This window comes from Nymphaea colorata, chromosome 6 (genome assembly GCF_008831285.2).
Source record: "Nymphaea colorata isolate Beijing-Zhang1983 chromosome 6, ASM883128v2, whole genome shotgun sequence".
Classification (NCBI taxonomy): domain Eukaryota; kingdom Viridiplantae; phylum Streptophyta; class Magnoliopsida; order Nymphaeales; family Nymphaeaceae; genus Nymphaea; species Nymphaea colorata.
Genome location: NC_045143.1, coordinates 22,739,838 through 22,763,313, shown reverse-complemented (window position 1 = coordinate 22,763,313; position 23,476 = coordinate 22,739,838). Strand labels below are relative to the sequence as shown.

At 40.7% G+C, this 23,476-nt stretch overlaps 1 protein-coding gene across 3 annotated transcripts; it reads right to left on the bottom strand.

The window, feature by feature from the left end:
* LOC116256113 (probable U6 snRNA-associated Sm-like protein LSm4) lies at window positions 1-22,118 on the bottom strand. 3 transcript variants are annotated; one of them, XM_031632324.2, is made up of 8 exons: window positions 21,587-22,114; window positions 14,358-14,439; window positions 14,034-14,075; window positions 11,757-11,855; window positions 11,555-11,632; window positions 3,098-3,140; window positions 1,107-1,256; window positions 1-336 (listed from the first exon to the last, which is right to left on the bottom strand). In XM_031632324.2, the coding sequence occupies exons 2-8, from the start codon at window positions 14,358-14,360 to the stop codon at window positions 314-316; spliced, it is 438 nt and encodes a 145-aa protein (XP_031488184.1). In that variant the 5' UTR covers window positions 14,361-14,439; window positions 21,587-22,114; the 3' UTR covers window positions 1-313. The 3 variants fall into 3 exon arrangements, with proteins under 3 accessions (XP_031488184.1, XP_031488183.1, XP_031488185.1); XM_031632323.2 differs by having other exon boundaries at window positions 1,092-1,256; window positions 21,587-22,107; XM_031632325.2 differs by lacking the exon at window positions 11,555-11,632 and having other exon boundaries at window positions 1,092-1,256; window positions 21,587-22,118.
* Between the last annotated feature and the right edge of the window lie 1,358 nt (window positions 22,119-23,476).

The window sequence follows — 23,476 nt, the reverse complement described above, 5'->3', positions numbered from 1 at the left end:
TACTAAAAGTCAGTTAAACTATATAAACCAACAGAAAATGTGACTTGAAAAGTAAATGAACAGGCAATAGAAAAGCAAAAGAAGGGCCAACCAAAAAAATTTCAGATTCTATTTAAACCAAAGGAATTGTAACCTGCAAATCTTTCATCCCTAACCATTAGCTTTTGGTGAAAGATCACCGTAATATATAATCTTACATCCACAAGCCCAACCCCACGAGAAGTATAACGTCCTCAACAAGATGCTGCAGCCATGATAAAACATTTGAAACTTCATCCATTGTGCACCTTTGCCCATTACCCTCTGCAACAGATCAACCGCGTCCACGTCCACCACCTATTTCAACAGAAGAGATGCATACGAATGGAATCATCGAGTCAGTAAAACTATTCAGTCTACTGAAAAGAATATCATGGGTGTTGCATGTCCTTAAACGGACCAACTAATAGGATGCCCATATTCAAACAAGATAATTTCATACAAGCACCAAAGTATTAGGTACTAAAAAACGCAACTGTGGCTATATTTTAAAAATGTTAAACCCAATGTTACAAATATAGATCTAAGGGTGGGCGTCGGGCAGGGTACCCATCGGGTACCCAATACCCGGCTCGGTCGGGCCCGGGCTTGGAAAACGAGCTGTCGGGCCGAGCCCGGTTGTGCGGCCTGGGTCGGCCCGGCCCGATCCAGCCCGTTAATAATTTATAAAAATTATTTTTTATTATTTTTTAAACTTAATAATGTGTATTTTATAATTAAAAATATATTTTATATTATTAAAAAATATTTTATAATTAAAATAATTTTTTATTATCAAACGGGCTGGGTCGGGCCCGGGCCGGCCGGCCCGAAATAGATCTCGAGTTTGTACACCCAAAGGCCAGTAGAGGTAAAGTACACCTTCACAGGAGTGCAGCGTTTACAAAATCAAGGGAAAAGGCTCACGCTAGTTAGCAGTTTGTTTTCGTTTAACATGAAAAAAGCTTACGTGGTTGACAATCACAAAAGTTGAGGTCGGCTTTTTCCAGTTGACCATTCATAAGACTTCTATTTATCAAGCACAAAAATGGAGTAACAGTACAGATTGGTACCTTTACTCCCAGTACCTTTGCCTCCAGATCCACCCCTACCACGACCACTGCCACCACCTTTACCAGATCCATCTTCTTGGCCCCGCCCAATGCTCTTTGCTGGTCGGCCACTGCTGTCATCTCTGCCTCTTCCCCTTCCACGCCCTACACCTGGAGGTTTTCTATCTGGACAGACAAAGCAGTAAATTAGCATCTGGGAGAACACCCGATGATGAAAAACCACAATTAGATTACATCAGGCAAAAAAAATAAATAAATAACTTTCTACACTAGGGTAGACCAATCTAGTAAACTGGCATCTCCTATGCCTCGTCATTTTTAGTTTCTACAACAATGGCAGGTGATTGCAATCAATCTATACAATAGCACATTTACAGAATATGCATTTGTTCAATTATTATAAAATGGCAATAACGGACCCCATGCACCAATAATTCCCATGCACGAAGCCGTTTGCGTGCAGGTGATGTCAAAACTAACCTTATGCTTTTGGACATAAACTCCAAAAGAACTATCAAATGTTGATCAAGTGGCGAACTGTGTAGAGGAGATGATCCAATCAGCAGGATGATAAATTGGTGGTTGATTACGACTATAGCAATCATGCATCAAATACTGTTTAGTGGCAGTCATTGTTACCATACTACAAAAGTCACGTTTTTAGCAAGGTCAAGACATGCTTCAAAAGATGCTTACTTGCAATGTTATTTGTATCTTACGATACGTATCGTATAGGTTTAGACTTTGTCACATAAGTACTACTGTAAAGGCAGCGTACCCGTACCGATCAGGTACGACACCGGTGCTGATATTGGTACTGTCCCGGGTACCTCTTGGGTACTGGTCAAACAGTACCGGATAGGATCAACGTACCCAGGACCATATCCGTCCGATTTAGGACTCGATCAAAGTTGACAGAGTCCTTTCCTATCCAAAATTTAGGATTTCAGATTTGTTATTTACACTCAGGAAACACACACTGAGCTGCGTTTTCATATTTTTTTCAATAGTTTCTTCTTTAGAAACTATAAAATTTGAATCATGAATGTGTTATTTTGTTTGAATTCTTATGTTATGTTCTATATCTATATATATATATATATATATATATATATATATATATATACAGCCGTACTCTCGTACCCAAGTTTTTTGAAAAAAATCCAAACCAGTACCCGTACCAGCATCCGTACCCGTACCTATGTGACATAGGGTTTAGAAAACCTATATAGTATGCTTACGATATACGATACGTGTGTGTATCATATGCGTATCGCCAGTATCGTACGAGTATCGTAAGCGTATCGCCTGTATCCTCCGTATCGTACGATACGAGAAAAAACACAAAATTCTTTATGTTTTAAAGTTTAAACACTCCTCCCTCTCTCTTCTTGTGTTTAAAGACTCCAAGAGACGTGAGAAAGAGAGAGATTTTGCCCATTTTCATAAAAAATAACAAAGGATTCATCGATTTGGGAGATATTATCGTTGAATCATAAAAGATGATAACTATATGTTTTGAACTTATGAAATTGTGATGTAATCTAAGTCCTAAGACTCTAGGTCCTAAATTTCTACAAAATTTTCAAGTTTAAAATTGTGATGGATGCTTATTATGTTATTTTGAATCTCTGATTTCTTATTTTTGAATGTGTTGTTGATACACATGAATGTTCCTCATGCATGATGATATTTTTTATATTTGAATACATTTTTCTTGATTTCTGATTTTTTGTTTATTTTATGGGACTTTTAATGATTTTTCTATATTTTTTTCTGATTTTTTAATATTTTTTAAATTAAAAATTTAATTTTACGATACGCTATGTTTGCGATACGTTACGATATGGCGTATAGGTCGGCCTGACCGATACGCGTTATGATACACCTTTTATAACATTGCTTATTTGGTAAATTTTCATACTATTGGTAAATTTTCATGCCCTGCTTTGCTATTCTTCGGGAAGAGCCATAGACGAAAAGACCAACAAAAAATTACAACACACCTGTTCGGCTTTTATTAGTTTCTTCTTGAACTTTGTCGATCACCTGAATGCAAAAAGAGAAAATCAATGTCTGCACACTGTTTTATAGAAAATAATAACCAATAGTAGATGATTGTATCTGAAAGACATGCAAAGAAAATGGCAAATATGCAAGTTTCGAAAGAACCACCAATATTTACATTCCAGAAATTGGAGGTGCTTATTTAATAAGGTTGTGTAAGGAAGGGTGTGATTACCAATGTCAAGTTCCATGAATTTGTGAACACAAGCTACCAGTGAGCAGCATTTATAAACAGTAGCAGAGGAAGAAAAGAAATGAACTCATTGGAAGTTTAACTAGAGATGAAGTTAGGAAGCTTACAATGTCTGGTAAGCTTTGCCCATTTTGAGGGAGGTTATGATAAACAAAATAAAAACAGTTGCGCCATAACATCACTATCAATCCAAAACCAAAGTAGAAATGCAAAATAATGTTGCCTTCAATTGGTGACACCCCGTTGCTTACATTATTGAGTAATTTTTTCCTATAAAATTAAAATAATAATAGTCAAGGGTGCTTTAGGAAAAGCATGAAGTCATGAACAAGGTGAAAGTGTAGACAAATGCACCTCATCCACTGTCATCTTTGAGAAACCAGGCAGAACATTTCAGGTACTGCACATTGCTAAATATAGTTTAACTTGGGACCTCAATCTGCAGAGTTGAAGTAGGTGCATATAACATCCTAGATATATGTAAATGTACTATTACCAAGCAGCTACAAATGAGAGAATGAAATGCAAGATGGCACTGAAGCAGGTGTGGATCTGGGAGCATGATGTCTATGCATCTGCAAGATACTCTGGGCAAATTCAAGGTTAATGTTTTGCATGCATGACACTTCAACCGTCAAGATACAATGACTGAATATGGATGAACAAACAATACTAAGACAACACACGTGCAGGAGGTGAGAGAATTTTTATATCAGACTTCATTAAGCAACTACAAGTTCAAGTTCAGCAGAAAATAGAGGAAAGGAGAGAGAACTGCAGAAAAGAGGGGACGAAAGCAATAATTCAGCCCTCACAATCCTAATTAATTAAGAAGGTATATATACACTTTACCTGGACAAACAATGTCCTCATGACATAACAATAACTACAAGAATGTATTTCAGCACATGCTCAATAAGGAGCAGAGGAAGTTGATGATGAAAATCCCATATACATCGAGATGTAGGAGGAGAATTTGAAGCAGACAATGGAAATGAAGATGAAAAGTGTTAAGACGTGTTTATATTCAGTATTAGGCTTGAGAGGACATTTGTGTAATAATGTTTGTTTTAATGACTTTCTTGTAACTTTTCCCTCTCCTCTAGTCTATATAAAGAGGAGTTAGGGTTTCTTTCGAGGTTAATCAAAGATTAGTTCTCTTGAAATTTATCATGGTATCAGAGCCACAGCCGTCTCCTCCTCAGCGAGTTGTCGCCGACTGAGCGGCGCCAGCCGCCGCCTGATCGGCGTCAGCTGCCGCCGCCCGACCCCGCCCTGCCCATTGCCGCCCGACCCATCCCTGCTGCCCCTCGTCGCCCTGCCCATCGCAGCCCTGCCCATTGCCGCCTGCCGCCGCCGTCCTGCCCATTGCCGCCTGCCGCCGCCGTCCTGCCCATCGCCGCCGTCCGATCGTTTGCTGCTGTCCGACCGTCGCCTCAGCCTGCCTGTCTGCTGTCCCTCAGCCCGCCAGCCGTCCCGCACCGTCGCCTCAGCCTGCGCTCGCCGCCGTCCCGCAAGCGTTGCCTCAACCTGCGCACTCTGCCTGCACCCGCCTGCGCCGCCGCTGAGTGTGCACTTTGCCGTTGCTCCGCTGTCTGTCGCTGCTCCGCCCAACAGACTGAACGCCTGCGCCCGTTGATGCTTCGCCTGTTCTGCCAGCGTCCTCTCTGGCCCCAGCCCTTCTGTTGTTTCTTTCGTTCAGTCTGCTCTCTTTTACACAACTGCCTTCTCGTCCAGGTCAACATGTCTCGTCTCATTGAGTATTGGTTGCTATCATCTTTATGATCTTTTCGTAGTTATATACATGTGATTGTATATTTCTGCGCTTCTTATTCCGTGGCTCGGTTTCCTCCTTTTTTTTTGAGTTAAAAGATGTCTGAAATTAGTAATGGAGCTAATACCTCTTCCTTTGTCTCGTCGGGAGAGATGAAGAGTTCCCCATTTTCCAGCATTATCACCAAAATGGATGGGGGTAATTACGAGATGTGGGCCATGCAAGTAAAAAGAACCTTGATCGCTCATGACAAGGAATATCTCATATTGGAGCCCGAGCCCGTACAGAAGGTTGGAAAATATACTACTTGGTTCAAAGATAATTCGTTGGTTATGGTCTGGATTGTTGGTACTCTCTCTCAAGAAATTGCAAATGAAGTCTTGCACAAGGAAAGTGCAAAGGATATGTGGGATTCCCTTGCTGCCACGTATTCACAGGCAAGAAATGAAACGCGCATTATGCAGCTTCATCATGATATTCATCAGATGCGACAAGATGGCCGACCTCTTCACACTTATTATTCTAGTCTCAAGTCCATGTTTGAGAGACTGAATAGCTACTTTCCCGCATGCAAGTGTGAACAACAAAGGCATACAGAGATATGCTTATGGTAGGGGTATTTCTTTCTGGTTTAGACTCTGTTTATGAATCAGCAAAGAACCAAATGCTTACTAGTCCCTCGATTCCTCCTATTGATGAGGCTTACAGTAGGCTAAGCAGAATTCCGATCTTTGCATCGACTGTTCCTGATACCACTTCTGCTATGCTTGCTACTCGTGGCAGAGGTGGACCCTTTTTTGCCAGAGGACTAGGGGGTCGTGGCCGTGGCAATACCCCTTCGCGCCCTGTATGTCAGTTTTGTCACCGCATTGGTCATACTGTGGATAAGTGTTGGCAGAAACATGGCCGTCTAGCTTTTGCAAATCAGACTGTATCTACTGATTCTCCCGAGCAGCCTAAGCCTCAGCACACTGCCTCCTCCAGTGAGCTGCATGTAGATGACATTCTCTCTCAGTTGAGGAACTTGATTGGCGAAAGAGCCCATCAAGCCCCTGGTCCGACCACTTCTACTGTTCCTACCGCTGCGAGTGCTTCTTCATTTGGTATGTATTCTGCCTGTACAGTCTGCTCTGCTACTAACACTACAGATTGGCTTATTGATTCTGGTGCATCGACACATCTCTGTGGGGATAAGGCGCAATTCACCTCTTACGTCCCTACTCCACCGGGTCGTTTGGTTATTCTAGCAGATGGAAAATATTCACCAGTTGTTGGACATGGAGAGGTCCAACTTCATCATTACCGCTGCAGCACGTTCTTCATGCACCAGAATTCCCCCATAGCCTACTTTCTATCAGTCAGATTACCAGAGAATTAAATTGTCGTGCTATATTTGACTCTTCCTCTCTTGTGTTTCAGGATATACTGACGGGCAGGGTGATTGGCAGTGGCCGTGAACAGGGGGGTCTCTACAGGCTAGTGCATTCCTTTCCCTTTGCTGGATCTACCTCGTCGGGGTCGTCCTCATCCTCGGCTTATACTTGGCATTTACGTTTTGGACATCTCCCGTTTCAGAAACTGCTGCATGTTCTCCCTCAGCTGTCTCATAAGTCTTCTTTTCAATGTGAGTCTTGTCAGTTAGGCAAACACCATCGGTCATCCTTTCCTCCGCGGTCCAGTAGAAGTAGCCACTCTGTGTTTGAGTTACTTCATTTTGATGTTTGGGGCCCGAGTCGTACTCCTGACCTTCAGGGTCATCGGTATTATCTTGTTGTTGTTGATGATTACAGTCGTGTTAGTTGGGTTTTTCTTATGAAACACAAATCTGAAGCGGGTCATGTAATCAAAAATTTTATCAATGAAATTCTGACTCAGTTTGATACTTGTGTCAAGATTGTGCGCTCTGACAATGCTCTTGAATTTTGTGCTTCCTCTTTAGAACAATTTTTCAGGGATAAGGGTATCATTCACCAAACGTCTTGTGCCTATACCTCTCAACAAAATGGGGTTGCTGAAAGAAAACACCGACATATTCTTGATGTCGCCAGAACCATTATCATACACAGCCATGTTCCCCATTCTTACTGGGGAGATGCTGTTCTTACAGCATGCTATCTTATTAATCGCATGCCGTCATCTGTGTTGGGAGCTCTTATTCCTTTCTCTGTCCTTTTTCCTGACAGAGAATTGTTTTTTGTTGCCCCTCGTATTTTTGGATGTGTTGCCTTTGTTCAGTTGCTTGGTACTGGGAGAGATAAGTTATCCCCTCGGGCTATCAAAACGATCTTTGTTGGTTATTCCCGCACTCAAAAGGGATATCGCTGTTATGATCCTTCTACTCGTCGATATTATGTGAGTGCTGATGTTACATTTTTTGAGTCAACCTCTTATTTCTCTCCAAATGGAACTCAATTAAGGGTGCCTGAATTTAGTGATGAAGTCCACCTTCCTTTACCTCTCATGAGTTGTCCACAACCAGTTGCTTCGCATTTTGGGGCTATCTACCACCGTCGCACTAAACTTGTTGAACCTACCCACTGTGCTCCTGTGCCTTCACCCAGCACGCCCACGGTAATTCCTGAACACAAATTCTGCTGACAATTCTTTATGTGATGATGACACAGGGGACTCTCCAGAGCATGCTCCTGGTCCTCATATTGATGAACTTGATATGCCCATTGCTCAAAGGAAAGGCAAACGCAGTTGCACTTTGCATCCTCTATCTGGTCATTTATCCATGGATAGACTCACTCCTACTTACCGACAGTTTGTCAAGGGACTGTCGGCTGTAGCTCTTCCACAGACTCCCATGGACGCTCTTTCTGATCCCAAATGGGCCGCAGCAATGCAAGAAGAGATGGATGCTCTTCAGTCTAGAGGCACCTGGACACTAGTTACTCCTTCATCTAATGCAGCTATTGTTGGTTGCAGATGGGTATTTACTGTTAAATACAGAGCAGATGGCAGCATTGAGAGATATAAGGCTCGCCTGGTTGCTAAAGGCTATACTCAGACTTATGGGGTAGATTATTATGATACCTTCTCTCCTGTGGCACGACATGCTTCTTTACGGGTTCTTCTCGCTGTTGCAGTCAGCAAGAATTGGTCTCTATCACAGCTTGATGTCAAAAATGCCTTTCTGTATGGTGACCTACATGAAGAAGTGTATATGCAGCAACCACCAGGGTTTGTTGCTGAGGGGGAGTGTCAGAAAGTGTGCAGATTGAGAAAGGCAATTTATGGTCTAAAACAAAGTCCTCGAGCTTGGTTCCAAAAATAGCCCAGCTTGGTTCCTTGAGAATGAGGGCTTCTGACGTTCTTCGGCCGATCATTCCCTTTTTGTCAAGAAAACTTCTACAGGTACAGTGATAGTTCTTGTCTATGTTGATGATATCATTGTTACAGGGGATGATATTCAGGGGATTTCCAACATCAAGGATGTCCTTGGACGACACTTTGTCACCAAGGATCTTGGTGAGCTACGCTATTTCCTAGGTATTGAGTTTGCCAGAAATCAGAAGGGTCTTATCATGTGTCAAAGGAAATACGTTACTGATGTTTTGCAAGAGACAAGTATGCTAGGATGTCGACCTGCCTCTACACCCATGGACATCAATACTCGCTTGTATGATGATGATACTGAAGATGTTGATGCTAGACAATATAGAGGAATTGTTGGGAAGCTCCTATATATCACTGTTACTCGACCTGATATTGCCTATGCTGTCAGCAGAGTGAGTCAATTTATGGATAAGCCCAAGAAAGTCCATTGGGATGCTGCTATGATGATTCTCAGGTATCTAAAAAATTCACCAGGAACGGGACTCTTCTTTCAAAATGGTACATCTCTCACCATATCTGTGTATGTTGATGATGATTATGCGGGATGTCACCTTGACAGAAAATCCACTACTGGATTTTGTGTGTTTATTGAATCCAACTTGGTCACATGGAAGAGTAAGAAGCAGACAGTGGTTGCCAGATCAAGTGCAGAATCTGAGTATAGAGCTATGGCTCAGGCTACTGCTGAAGTTATGTGGGTTAGATCTCTGATGTTGGATCTTACTGTGGAAGTGCCTCTTCCTATGCAATTGTTAGGTGACAACAAAGTTGCTCTGTTTATTGCTAATAATCCTGCTTTCCATGAGAGAACCAAGCATGTTGAAGTAGATTGTCACTATACTAGAGACATGATTCAAAAGGGGTTTGTAAGTACCTCCCATATTTCAACTACAGGGCAAACGGCTGATATTTTTACTAAAGCTCTTGCAAGAGGACCATTCCAAAGTTGTTGTTCCAAGTTGAGCTTGTTTGACATATACGCTCCAACTTGAGGGAGAGTGTTAAGACGTGTTTATATTCAGTATTAGGCTTGAGAGGACATTTGTGTAATAATGTTTGTTTTAATGACTTTCTTGTAACTTTTCCCTCTCCTCTAGTCTATATAAAGAGGAGTTAGGGTTTCTTTCGAGGTTAATCAAAGATTAGTTCTCTTGAAATTTATCAAAAAGGAAGATTAATCATATTTTTATTTGCCATTTTTGTACTGAATAAGTTCATTTTATGATACATAAGAATTTAAGTTTATTTCCAGATGATGCCTAGGGCTGCACCTAACTATGCCCCCTTGGTGCGTTCAAGCCAGGCCAACCTAGTTGTGTGGAGCCCACTTGCACGGTTTAGAGATAAAAATAGATCAAGTCCGGTTCACGCTGATGAAAGAAGCGGACCCGTATGGGCTTCTCTACAAGTACCAGACTAGTGAGTTTAACATACAGCAAGTGTGCAAATCAAGGTAGGAGAGTTGGCGGCAAAATAGAGCATGTTTCATAATGATATTTTTGCAAATCAAGGCGAAGTTTATTTTTAAAAGCTTATCATGTCACATGAAACCTCTGTTAAGCACATGAGAATAGTGGACATGAAGAAAAGAAGTCAAAAGCAACTCGCCACTGCATGTCATCCAAGGAGCGGAATGGACTCATGCCATGCATGATGCATGGCTATGGAGCTTATATGAGAACACTACTTCATATGGCAAAAAAAGGCCAAAAAGTCAAAATAGTGGGCTGCTGAAAAATCCACTATGGTGGGCTTGGGTGAAAAGATTTTCAAGCCCCTGTGATTTTGAGGAAAAGAAAATCGTGCCTAACTTCCTAACACAAGAGATTGGAGTCCAAATTTGTGACTGGCACTGCAATGGCTGAAAAAGAAGGTGGTGGCAGGATATGAAAATCTAGAGTATCCTTGTCATATTCAAAAGCAAAGTCTGAAAGGAATCGAAAGTGCTTAGTGGGAGAAATAAAGAAGACAACAAACATGAAAAGACAAAATGCAATGATGAGGGACACAATTTCAAAATGTTGCCATGTGAAGGCCTTAAAGTTATGAACAAACCAGCAACCAGAATTTCTTATCGAGATTTACAGTTAAAAACACTAAAGATGCAGTTAAAGCATCACAATTGGGAGAAGACCATTGCATTTTCACCTTAATGAGCAAAGGATCTCGGGATTGTTACTCCTGAAGCAAAATTTTAGGCTTAGGCACATGCCCCATTTGAAAAGTAGCAAGCAAGTTTTCAGTTTTCATTTGAATAGCTTATTTAAACTTTGTAGCCTATGAGGTAAGCACAAAAGTATTGAATAAAGAAATCCTTGAAATGACCGAGTCTTCATCCTCCTTCCTACTGTCCCTGTGTTTCCAATTTCAAAAGGTCTAAAGGTCGGTCCAGCTAAAGACCTCTTGTCGTTGGTGGCCTGTGCTTTCACGTGGAACTGCATCAAGCTCTCCCTACTCTTCATCCACCGGGCACTTTGAGGAGTCTACAAAATCCTTAGTGCAACCAGTGAGGATCATCTTGTTGAACCGGGGCATCTTCACTTCTTTCTAGAGAAAAGCTCTCCTCCGTGTTCAATTAGTTGGTCACCCAAAGCATTTTCTGGCAATTCGTTTTCTCAAATAAGCGACCATGAATCTTCTGCAAGGCTGCTAGAACTCGTATCTTCGGATGTTCCTCTTTGTCGCTAAAGCTCCTTCCAAGTGAAAGCATGACCCTTCTTCAAGGGTCGGCAATCTTGGCAGACGAGAACAAGCTAGGCTCGCACCACCTCATGAGTTATGACTTTATGTAAAGTATCAATGTAAATGCACGTTACAACCCTTTTTATGGAAAACATATTTTTCTTGATTTTTTCAGATTTTTTTAAGTTTTTCTTATTTTTTCCTTTTTCTTCTTTTTGATTTTTAAAATTAAAAAAAGAAATTTATGAATTTTTATGTTATGTTACATATCTAACTATTGGCTCCATGAATACAAATTATGTTATGCACTTTACAACATTGCCAAAACCTTCAAAATTCAGCCTACCAAGTTCGTTTTCAACGTCACACACAAGTGGAAACTAATTTCTCCATGACGATACATACCTCATCAGGAACTCTAAGATATTTGATGGTATTTCCACGAATATAACACTCTGGCATTCGCCAAAAACGATCTCCATCCTACGACAAAGAGTAGAATGGGTCGGAAATAAAAAAAAATAGCAAACAAATGCATAAAAAATACAAAAGGACATAAACAAAGAAGAAAATGTCTTCACGTTTCATCTAGAAGAAAGAAAACTACCTTAGATGTACAAATGACTTCACGTAAATGAATATTCATCCAGCTATCACAATTTACCAAGTGACCATTGTATGTCTCTCCATTCTTAAGCTCCACCAACTGTAAGGCCATGATTCAATGCAGATAACAAATTATGCACTTTCTTGCATTAAAATAGAAACAGCTAGGAAAACCCCCACATGCACAATGAAAATTTATACTTATCAAAAAGTTGTGACATTTTATTGAAGAGAAAGCAAACATGAGAAGAAAATTAAAGGGAGATATTTATATCATAGTCCAAATATTGCTTTCGAGCTATGTCACATAGGTACGGGTACGGGTGCTAGTGCGGGTACTGACCATTTTCAAAAAACTTGGGTGCGGGGGTACGGCCGTATATATATATAAACAATAAGAAATACTTAGAAAATACATATCAAAATAAAGAATATACATCAACATAAACAAATAAATAACATAGAAAATATATATCAGCGGCTCTTGCAACAGTGTGTTTTAGAAACCTATGAAAAACTTTAAACATATGGACAACCAAACAGCCCTTTGGTCAAATATAAACATCAATCGAATTTTCACATCCAAAGAATAGAATAAAAAGTAAGATGAAAAAAATTAAATCAAAGTAAAATTAAGCAGTTTTGATCTATAGGTACCCAAGTGTCAAAGTACCCATTTTGGGTATGGGTGCGGCAACACGGGTGTGTGGACCTTACTAAAGTACCCATGTGACTTAGCTTCCGAGTTTTAAATGGTGAAGTTTGTATTCGGTATAATACGGAGAGCTTGAAAAAATGGAAAAAAAATGGTAAATTTTTTAAAATTTTCAAAAAACTTAAAAATTAGGGAAAAGTAAAATAAATGAGAAACTAATAAGGCAACATCTAAAAGTAAGTAGATAAGCAACAAATAAAAATTAGAAATAGAATCAAGCAGTTTGGCGTTAAAAAAATGTTTAAAAAAAACCTAAAATAAAAAAATGTCTAAAAAGAAAAAAAAACATGAAAAAACGTGTTTTTTCATTTTTGGCATTTGTTTGTAGCTATAATTTATAGATCCTTGACATCAATCGAGCAACTATGTTGCATGGACACTTCAAAAAACATGAAGTGTTGGTGTCGGGCCATATCCAACACTGATACCAACACACCTTGACATGCCTTGGACACTTCCTTTTTAGAGCATGAAGTGTCGAACATGCATGTCAACTCTTTATTCTCCTTCCCTGCTCTTATCTCCCTCTTTTCTTGTCCTTGCTCTCGCCATCTTTTTCTGTCTCTCTCCCTCTTTTTTCTTTTTTTCCTCTCCCTTCCCTCCATCTTTTCCTTCTCATCTCTCTCTTTCTTTTTCCAACCAGAGTCACGCATGACTCTGCCTATCTACCTCGGTTTTGGGGATCACTTAAAGAGGGAGGAAAGAACAACTCCCTTTTTAAAGGACAACAAGGATTGTCCTTTTAAATGAAAAGGGTCTTTCGACTCTTTTGAAAGGACAACCTTGGTCCTCCTAAAAAGGGAAACACCCTGATCACCACTTAAAAAAGATGACCAGGGTGTCCTCCCTTCTAACTCTGACATTTTTTTAAAAGAAAAAGTTAAAGAACAGTTGATTAATTAATGATATAAAATTATAATGGTGTCCACGTGTCTAATGCTTTAGATAGTGGTGTCCAAGTGTCAACACTTTAGGGCTTGCTATGTCCGACACTCATGCCCCAGTCCAACGCTGATACTATGTTCGTATCCATGCAATATAGACTAGAAGAGTAAACCACTGGTTGTTCAGCTGCTTTCCGGGGCCACAGTTGAGATGCAAACAAGAAATAGGATAGGATTTAACGAACAAATTTTCATTACATAAGTTCAATACATCTCATCTCAGCTATCATCACCATTATTGTCACTCAAATCCTTGCTTACCGATAGCCAAATAAACAACAGTAGTTGATCTAGGTCCTCATTGAATCCTCATACCTATCTCCCAAACAGAATATCAAGTGAGCCACAGAACTTCATGTCAGTTTCCAGTCTGTAATAATGACATTTATTCTCTGTCGCAATTACAAAGCAATATAATTACATCGATAATTGTATCATTACATAAAATTTTACTACAGAAACATTTCAATTGCATCATTTGTATCCTTAAAGTGGCCCTTATGCCCAGAAAAAGAAAAAAATTAATTAGTTATGCATGAAAGCCCAAAGCTTTGCAGACATTCATGCTCCAAACAGCACCTAAGCAGTTCATTGTAAAAGCAAATGTTTGGAATCTTACCATGGGATGTCCCTGTGCCGTCTTCAGCAGGGACAAGGGAAGCTGAAAACATGCAAAGAAATGAAACCAAGTCAAGGCCCTTCAACCTGGTTAATCTGAAAACAGACCTCCCAACTGGACGTATTGCCAGAAACATAAACCACAAAATATTTAAAGCAAGACCTACTTCTTGTATACCCCCTTACACAAAAGTCTTGGATAATTTAAAATGTAGAATCTAGTTCCACAATAAAATAACCTTATTATCCTACTTCCTTGGACAAGTAAGGCTGCAACCGGATTCTTCCCTATGCACAAGTTTCACAAAAGGAGGAAACTACATACCATCTTGACAGAAAGATCACACCCAACACGAAGAAGCTGCTCACTAGTGCACCAAGAAAACCCTTGCTTTCACTCTAAGGAACTGCAGAATGTGATCAAATTAAGATAGTCCAGCATGTTTTAAATGCAAAGTTAAAAAAGGTTGAGTGTGCAGGTGTGAGGAATCTGTGGATCAACATATACATGTACATACACACAAAACTATCATATTCTTAAAGAACAAACGTAGAGATACCCGTGAGAATGTAGAATACACAGAATTCATTGATTAACTAAGATTGCAATTATCAACTTATCCATAAGTCGAGCTGCTTAGTCAAACAAGAATTGATTGAGATTGAACCAATTAGTTTGCTTGATGTGGGTCATGTGTTGCTTCAAGTTTCATCTACAAGAACCCACTAATTTTCATTACATTCCTTGGTCTGATATAGGCATATCATGCATATTATACAATTAAATGTTCATTCTCATTTTTCCACAGTTCCTGAACTTTTTTTGAAAAACAAAAAAAAAATGACACCTATTTATTAATGACTATGTCACCTAGGTGCGGTGGTGCGGCGATGGTAGTTTATTATAATTATACATATAACAGAATAAGAATGTATATATTATTTTTACAATTTAGTTATTAATGTATATAAGATACTTGCATAATGTATTGCATAGAAAATATCAGAACAACATATATTACATATAATATATTATATATAGTAATTTAGTAATATGACATACTAACAGTCTAACATAAAGCATAAAAAATTGATAGAATCATAGAAGTAGAAATTGAAAATTTGAAATTAAAACTTCAAAAGAACAACACTAACCACAGCTGGTCGGCTGCATAATGCATATATAAAAAAGCTTATATTATATATTATAAGTTTATAACATGACAATATATCACTATATCAGTTGCAAAGTATATATGCACGGCTGCATATGTACAAGACTGACAATATATATTTGTTAGTTGAACTTTGAAACTTTTATAGTAGATTCAAGAACAACTAAACAAGCATCTAAAATAAAATGCTAAAACGTATACAACAATAATACCAACAAATGGGACACATTTAGACCGAACGCGGTCAAGGGTTGACCGCACCTGACTCGAGGAGTTTGACGCGAGTCGGGTGCGTGTCAGAAATGGACAAACATAGTCTGGTGCGGGTGACCGCATCCAACTTGTGTTGACTGCGCTCGGGTGCGTGTCGGAGCCGCACCCATGTCCGGTGTGCACCCGACTCGACACAACTCGGGTGCGGCAGTAAAATAGAAGAGTTTGTGTGACTTAGATTAATGAATAGTGTGTCAGAGAAACCTTATAAAGTGGTCACATTGTTGTCAACCACTGCAGCCAGCTTATCTTTGTTAGTGTGAAATGTGCGTTTTTGTTTGTTTGTGTGTGAATTTGCATGTGATTCCAAGCTAGTGTCACAGGGGGAGATTCATTCTCAAACAATACAAGCAAGTCATGAAAGAACACTGGCAATTTCATTCTCAATGCAATTAAACTTCCTTAGAAAGAATAGCAAAAATTAGAACTTATGTGCTATTCATTCAATATTTACCATGTTAAAGGACAAACTATCAAATTCATCTTATGTTCTAACCCATCCATTTGGAACACAACAAAATGATTATCATTAGGCCCTAGGCATGAACTTAGCCGTCAAAATTAGACTAGTCAATCAACTTGTCCAAGTAGTCAGTGAATTCGTGACTGATCGACTTTCATTCCACTCCAGGCTAGTCAATTAGTCAGCCAATATTCTTGACCTCCAAATCTATTTGCAAAAAAATGAAACATGCATTTACTTTATGGTAAGTACTATTGGAACTGAATATCTCATTTTTTATGAAAAGAAAATCATATATACACCAACATTTATCCGTTAATTATTTTCAGCAAGTATATTGCATACATTTCCCAAATACTTGCACTAGACACATAGACACACACACAGAGAGAGAGAGAGAGAGAGATAGAGAGAGTAAAAGTGACAAAAAAATTGACATTAATGACGGCTGATGCTCACTTTTTAGTTGAAAAATTCTTATGCAGCATTCAGCATTCATATTAAGGATAGCTAGCCCATGCATATATGGCTCCTGCTACACCTTTGCATGCAGAAAGATAAGAAGAATACATGAACTCTTCAAAATGATTGAATGGGATACAAGTTCTCATCATCTAAGGGGTGTTTACAAAAACTGATGCAAATCATAGCACCATCCATTACAAAATCCTTGTTATATTACATTTATTGCTAAGAAAATCATTGTAGAACACTAGAAAAAAAATCAAAAGAAATTTTTCCATAATGGATAATCAACACAAGACAAACCCCTTTCCATTGTTTATCATATTCAGACAAGACATGCAAAAAAACAAGCTATAAAAAGCAATAAAACACCACTTAAACTAAATTGTATATAAAATTTACAAAATAAAGAAGTGCAAGAGGGAGAATTTCAAACAGAGAAAAAGAAAGGGGGAGAGAGAGAGAGAGATGCTGATGTTGATGGTTGCAACAGTTTATCTTGCTAAACACATATGCCGTTGATCAAGGATCTCCACTTGGGACGAGAAAGAGAGGGAGACAAGCAACGGGTTGCCAGTTGCTTTTTCCATTATTGTGTTCCATATAACATCCTTCATCAACACACTAACAAAGCCTTTAATATCAGATCATTAACTATCATCTCCATCGAATCAGATCACGATCTTCAAAGAGGTTGGTAAAGACAAACTTCACCAAAACCTGTAACTAAAGTCTGTGATAAGTTTCTGCAATTTTCGGGTGTCATTCTTCTGACACAAATTCCGCATAGGTACCTCACAATCACCGATTGAAATAAATTGGACCCCCAAGGTACAACTTATTTCATCTACACCACAGCAACTCACTCTGTTAAATTTGTCTGCGTTGAGTATGTAATATGCTTGATGGCATAGTAGGTGAACATACCCATCAAACACAAACTTAGCCTTTCCTCAATAAATGTTGTTAGAAGTACATTACAAATAACAAATAGAACACATAAGCCTGGGCGTCGGGCCGGGCCACCGCCGGGCCGGCCCGGCGGCGGCCCGGCCCAGCCCGACTCCCGCCCTCCGTCTCCCTCACTCCCTCTCCGCTCCCGCTCTCCCTCGCCCTTCTCGTCTCCCTCTCTGCTCCCGCACCCCCTCTCCCTCTCCCCCTCTCCCTCTCCCTCTCCCTCTCTGCTCCCGCACCCCCTCACTCTCCCCCTCTCTGCTCCCGCAACCCCTCTCCCCCTCTCCCTCTCCCTCTCTGCTTCCCCTCTCCCTCTCCCTCTCTGTTCCCCCTCTCCCTCTCCGCTTCCCCTCTTCCTCTCCCTCTCTGCTCCCGTTTCCCCTCTCCCTCCTCCTCCGTCTCCCTCGCCGCTCCCCCTCCCCCTCCTCCTCCATCGGAGGGCAACGGGAGGGCGGGGGGAAAGGGGGTCGGGAGGGCGGGTCGGGACGGGCCAGCCCGGCCCAATGCCCAGGCCTAAGAACACATAAAGTGTCTTGCAAATAGCAATCTGCAATGCAAATTGCAAATAACAATCATTGATATGAAGATAACACTTGCACACGAGACACTTGATTTAACACCACGGTAAGAGTCTAAAAAACGGAAATGAACATCGAGGAGAGAAAGAGAAAGAAAAGGAGAAAGGGAGAGTGAGGAGGAGGACTGCCGGCCAACAATTGGTGACGAGCAGCCTTCAAACGAGAGAGAGAGAGAGAGTCGACGGCTATCGGGCCTCGATTGAGAGAGAGAGAGAGAGAGAGAGAAAGAGAGATCAAACTTTAGGGAGGGGGAGAGAGAGAGGGGGGGACATGAGTGATCATCGCGGTCAATCTCCGGCATCGCCAAGATGGATCTCCAGTGGGGAAGGGCAAAATCAGAAGCCCAGAGGGAGATTGCAGTGCAAGAGAGGGTTACACGGGCTAAAGGCTTCGAAAAGAGGGGAAATGATTCATTTTTTATTTTTAGATTTAATTATAACATGTTGTACCATGATTCGTGGTAAGGCTTCCCACTTGCGCCTCTCAATTATGCCTGGAGGCGTTTTTAACAGAAAAACACTCGTAGGTGTACGCTTCGATAAGTGAGGGCCTTCTAACAACATCATTCTCTACTGGTTGGTCTTCAATTTGGTCTTCCCAAGGGTGGATCAATAACTTGATAGCCTTTGGAATAAATGGTATGTTCTTATTGGCAGGGTCCTTGTGAGCATTTGGAATGAGTGCTATGTTCTCGCTCCCAGGGTTCACTCTCGAGAAAGGGAATCAAAGGCTCATATTCCCACCTTCCTGTCGTTGCAGCGAGGCCGTCAAACATGAAGTTCAGGAGATGAAAGGTGGGATCCCTCAATTCCTCTCCTTTGTTCATGAAAGAATGGTCATGGCAAAATATTTCTATTAGTTAAGTAGAGCGTCAACTAATCGAATAGTGGGAGATGGAGAGTGGTGCCTGCTGCCAAAAGGAGGCAACGATAGACCAGGCTGATGAGGTGTTCTTTCCTACACCTTGAAGTCAAGGAGGTGTAGGGGCAACTCGCAATTGTGAAGGCCATAAATAGGAAAAGCAGTTGCTTGCTCATGGTTACAGAGGTGGGGCATCATGGGCTTCCTATGTTGCTGGCAGTTGTGGTTGAGGAGATGCACGTTGCAAGTGTGATTGTGTTGGAGCGACAGCAGTGGAACGACGCCCTTGATCCACTCTGTGTTTGTCTGCGCAACAGGTTCACTAAACGACGTCTCCAGTTTGCTCATGAAGAGGCAGCAGCAACACCGACTGAAAGAAAGGAGCAAAAGAAAGAAAAGGAAGAAAAGAAACAGAAGCAGAGATAAGTTATTCCCGGGTTTGCTTTTGGGAAACGCAGGCTAGGGTAATCGTTCGATTAAACCCTAAGTTTGAGTTTAGTTGGGCATTTATAGATCACCTCGATTTCTCGAAGCCCAGCAGTGGTTAGGGTCATAGAGATGTTTAGAGGTAAAGTAAATCATTTTAATTTTCTTTTGTAAATCTCTTGCTTTTATTCGATAAAATCTTCATTTGTAAAACAGTTTAGCAAGATTATCTCATAACTGCAAGTGGGCCCACTCGTAGTTACGAAATTTGGGATAGGGCTCAGGGCCACTATCCAACAAAATGCATGTTGAAGTCTCTCCAATAGTTAGTGAGAGGGTGCTTCATGGGCACCTCGAAGGATATTGTAACTGTTCCTCAACTTATTGATGGTTTAACAAGAACCTGGTTGGGAAAAAATTCTCATGCATACATCTTGTTAGATCGTGGAGATTTTCTTTTGTGCATGGTACTAGTGAAGAGGAAGTTGAACATGGTTATGAGGAAAAGAACCTCGATTGTGGCTGGTTGGTAAGAGGCTCGATGCATTTTGATGGCACAAGAGCCTACCTTTGAGGTTGGACCCACTAATTCCAACTCCTCTCTAGATTCTTCTACTGGGTTTTATCGCCAGAGCTTTGGCAAGGTTGTGGTTGTAACTCTTAAAGGGGATTTGTTGGAACGGGATACCCCTTCAAGTAGCATGACAGAAGTCGGTCTTACCAAATGCTGATGGATACTCCGTTAAAAGCTAAACTCCCTCCACAAGTGACGATTGCTCCAGGGCAGAACTGTCCAACCTCTCAACTAGTTGTTCATGAGGACCGACCACAATTTTGTCGAATGTGTGGGGTCAACTCGCAACCCTCAGAGACATGCCCCTAGCAAACCACTCTTGGTGTAAAAGCGAATAGTGGGCCGAGTGTGCTTCCCATAAGATAAATGGCTTGGTAACTACCCAGACAACTAAGAATGTTTCCCTCTCGAAAGACAAAGTCGGCAAAATCTCTCCAACATATTTTTTGTTCTCTCTCAAGTGCAGTGTGGGGAAATTACCCCAGTTGATCCTCGAAGCTAGAGATACCGTTAACACATGTTATGACAAATAGAAATTTATGAAGCAATCTAATTCTTGTGATAGTCCACTTTCTGCCCGTCATATATGTTTGAAAGTGGCAAAATGACTCATCAAGAGAAGCTTTATGAGGAGTAGAAACTGTTGTTTAGGAAGTTTTAGGGGTGGACTGGGAAAGAGTAGAAACTGGAATGGTATGCCATTTGCTGATCCAACATGACATTTCGACCAATTGTGGAAGCAGATGGAGCAACCAGAAAGAACTTCTAGAAAGTACACGTTTCAGCAAAAATGCATCAACACTGCATTAACTCTTCGAGCTGCACCATTGGAAGTTTCGTAAAATAGCCCATCTCACAACATAAATAGCAATGCACCCACCTATCAAACACTAGTATAAGATGGAAGTGATGAACATAAACATCTGCACTGTCTGCTCATTAGAATATTAAGCTAATCCAAAGTTCAGAATAAAAAATATGGCACTTAACACTCGAATCTCATCACTAAGCATTCTTTCACAGTCTCCTCTACCCTCGTTGAAGTAGCCCTGCGGAGGATCCCATGTTATCAACACACCAAACCTATCACAACTGAATGATGTGATGTCACATAAAGTGACAAGAGCCTAGTGCAGCAGTTATATTCTGGCCCAAGTATTGGCATGTGACGCAGATATGTAAAAAGCAGTAAAAATTAAAAATCTGTTGCAAATAATCCCAAAGGAAAACGAGAGATTAACAGCAAATTCTCAGTTCTTTCAGTAAACCTTCTACAATACTTTGTAGACCTGCAGAAATTTGAAAGGCTGATTGCGTGTAATGCACAATAAGCTTTCAGAATCACAATCAGGAAAGGGCATATGCAAAATAAGCCTTCAGAATCACAATAACAAAAGGACAGACTTATATTTAAGACCCCCAAAGGCTGACCGAACCTACTCATGACCCTCCTTGAAAGCAAAAGAGACATGTTTTATCCTAAGCATGCTGGAAATAACTTTTTTTTTTCTCCAACCATGCCTCATTCGGTATCCCCTTTCAAACAAATCTACATCCCTCTTCAAAGAAAACCCTTGAACCACAGAGGACAAAGAGGACGCCAAAGAGGAAAGGAAAAGAGGGAGAACATGCAACGCTTGTAGGAGATGCTGCGTCGGTTCACGAAGAAGAAGAACACCATAAAACCCCTCTGCCGCAGCTGGAAATGCGTGCTGAAAATGGGCCGAGGGAGAGACAGACGGCGGAAAAAACGAGCAGACAGAGAGAGAGGGAGATTGAGTTTACCTAACTCCACCGCAGCCACCGCCCAAGAGCCGCTGGAAGACGCCCTGAGGAGCTGCTCGAGGACGCCCGCTGATGAGCTGCAAGCGATGCTGCAAGAGGAAACGAATAGAATCCGTGTAGACGACGGAGGAGAAGAAGAGACAGGGGAGAGAAACAGAAAGGCTCGGGCGACGGAGAAGAAGAAGAGACGGGGGCGGAGACGGGTGTCGGGGGCTGGAGTTGGGGGCGGGAGAGAGTTCCGTTGTTCCGATGGTGTTTAGACAGAACACTCGTATTTGTTTCGTGCCATCAAACGACAAGGCATGGTATGGTTCGTCTTACCGTCTATTTGGTTGGAGGGAATTGGATGGAGGGAAAGCAGGGATTCCTCTGTGTTTGGTTGGGGAAAGAAAAGAAAAGGAAAGAAAATGGAGAAAGTCAGTTTGGATAAGAGAGGAGGAAAAAAAAAAAAAAAGAAGGGATTGGTTAGTATAAATCCAATCCCTCTCAAATCAATTGAATTGAAAAGGAAAAGAAAGATTATGAGCTATAGCCTGCCCACAATAGGGTATTTGATACCTTTTGATGAAAACCCATGCCTTGTTGAAAAAGAAACGGAAAAAGAACAAAAAAAAACAAAGAAGAAGAAACGGAAGAAAAAGGCAAAGGCAAAAGGCCTCAAGCAAGAAAGGCTTCGCATCCTGCTGCAAAGCAAGGTGCGTTTTCGTTTTTCTTCCATCGCCCTCTGCATCTCTCTCTCTTCTTCTTCTTTTCCTTCTTTTGTTTCGTCTTCTTCTTCTTCTTTGTTTGTTTTTGTTAACATCTGTATAACTTTCATTGACCTAGTTCTGAAGATTGGTGTAAAGGTAGAGTGGGTAGTTTCTGATCAACTGAATTGAGTACAGTTGCAATATTGTTGCCTCCTTCCCCTCCAGGAGAAACAGGGCAACGCCGCTGCGACACCTTGTTCCAATGTCTGTCTGAAACAAGGTGAGTTTTTCGCTACCTTTTTCTATTTTCAGTTGCTGTGTTTTTTCTGATTTTGGTTGCTGCTCTGTCGAATTTCAGTTTTCTGTAACTTTCTCGAATCAAATTCACGTGGTTCATACCATAAACAAGGGAAAAAATTAATTAAAAGCAAGTAGTCTGTACTAACCATATGGAAGACAACTGGACGATGTATAAACATGGGTCTGTAGCATCACAAATTTGAGATAGACAATCACAACTATCTAGAACAGCAATAATGCTTCCAACTAATGGCTGGATCATAGCATTTCTCAATTTTTTTGGTTGTAATAGGCAATAAATTTAGCATAAATTTTCTTTAAAATTCAAACCACCTCTTGACAAGAGAGAACAAACCCTCACTCTGACTTGCACCCATTCCCCTGGACAAGGGAAACTTGGAACCTGCATGTGAAAATTGCCCTTCAAAAATACTGAAACTATGTAAATAGCCACCACTCTCCCACCCTTTCAAGCAGAAACGTGCATACATGGATGTACATGTCAATCATGTTCCCCCATTGGAAAATCTAGTAGTGCCTGGGGCTCAAGTACTATTAACCTTTGTAGAATTATAAGACAAACATATTGAACATTGTTTTGCATTTCCTAACATACTAAAAAGAACTTGGAAAATGCCAAGTGAAAAAATGCACCGGTGCTCCTTTCTTAGCATGGTAATTGGCATTATAAGACAACCAAATTATGAAAACTAACGTTATATTTGCATAGAACATGCTAATAATTTGATGTGCAAGACTAAAAAGGTTGCCAAATCTCTCGATAGAATATTTTCTTAGTGCAAAAATAGGACATGATAGTGTTTGTTCTTGCCCAAGACAAGACATAACTACTCACTGCAAGGAATCTGGTAACATTGATTTGGGACAGTTAAATATCAGC